This window comes from Trypanosoma equiperdum (genome assembly GCF_001457755.1).
Source record: "Trypanosoma equiperdum strain OVI genome assembly, contig: ctg_965, whole genome shotgun sequence".
NCBI lineage: Eukaryota > Euglenozoa > Kinetoplastea > Trypanosomatida > Trypanosomatidae > Trypanosoma > Trypanosoma equiperdum.
The window spans coordinates 17,821-18,434 of record NW_027124937.1 but is presented as its reverse complement, the minus strand read 5'-3'; the positions used below and the strand labels follow the sequence as shown (position 1 = coordinate 18,434).

Sequence of the window (614 nt, the reverse complement as noted above, 5' to 3'; positions counted from 1 at the left end):
GGCGTTGCGTTTCTGAGAGCGTGTTTGCGCCGGCCGCTGCTAAAGTTTTGCCTTTCGGTGTTTCTTTCTCTAGGTCATCTTCCGCTTGTGTCCACGAGTCCCATCGGTTTTCAATTAAAGGGTCTGCAGGCTTGTCACCTGCTTTATATTTGGGCCTGGTCGCTGGCTGGCCCTCCTTATCAAATTGTTTTCGCCAGTTTGATTCGCTTAAAGACGAATTTAGCTTTACAATTTCATGGAAAGCTGCCTGTGCCGACGCCGCCTCCGGAAGATCTGGGATTTTGCGTTCGGTAAAGGATATAAGTGCGCATAGATCTAGAAAAAGGTGTTCATGATCGCCGGCGCTTATTGCTTCAGTCGTTGTGGTCTGTGCCACAATGGCTACAACAGCTGCCATACGCAGGGCCATGTCTAACTTCATACGCGTTGTCTTACTTCTGCTGATACATTGATTTGTTGGCTAAGGTGCTGAAATATGTGTAATACACACCTCTTTCAGGATCCATGGCATTTGCTGAATTTTGGCTGCCGTGTCGCGATCGTAAACGATTATCAGGAGTGATTGTTGTAAAAGCAGTCTTGAAGTTTCATCACAACTTCTTATCTTTAAACAT

General features: G+C 46.3%; 1 pseudogene across 1 annotated transcript in view; it reads right to left on the bottom strand.

Moving 5' to 3' along the window:
* The window catches only part of TEOVI_000496800:pseudogene, a 1,343-nt pseudogene extending 955 nt beyond the window's left edge, over positions 1–388 (bottom strand). Inside the window, 2 exon segments of the mRNA in view lie at positions 1–17; positions 20–388. The exon segment at positions 1–17 is cut by the window's left edge and continues 955 nt beyond it. Coding sequence covers positions 1–17; positions 20–388 — 386 coding nt within the window.
* Between the last annotated feature and the right edge of the window lie 226 nt (positions 389–614).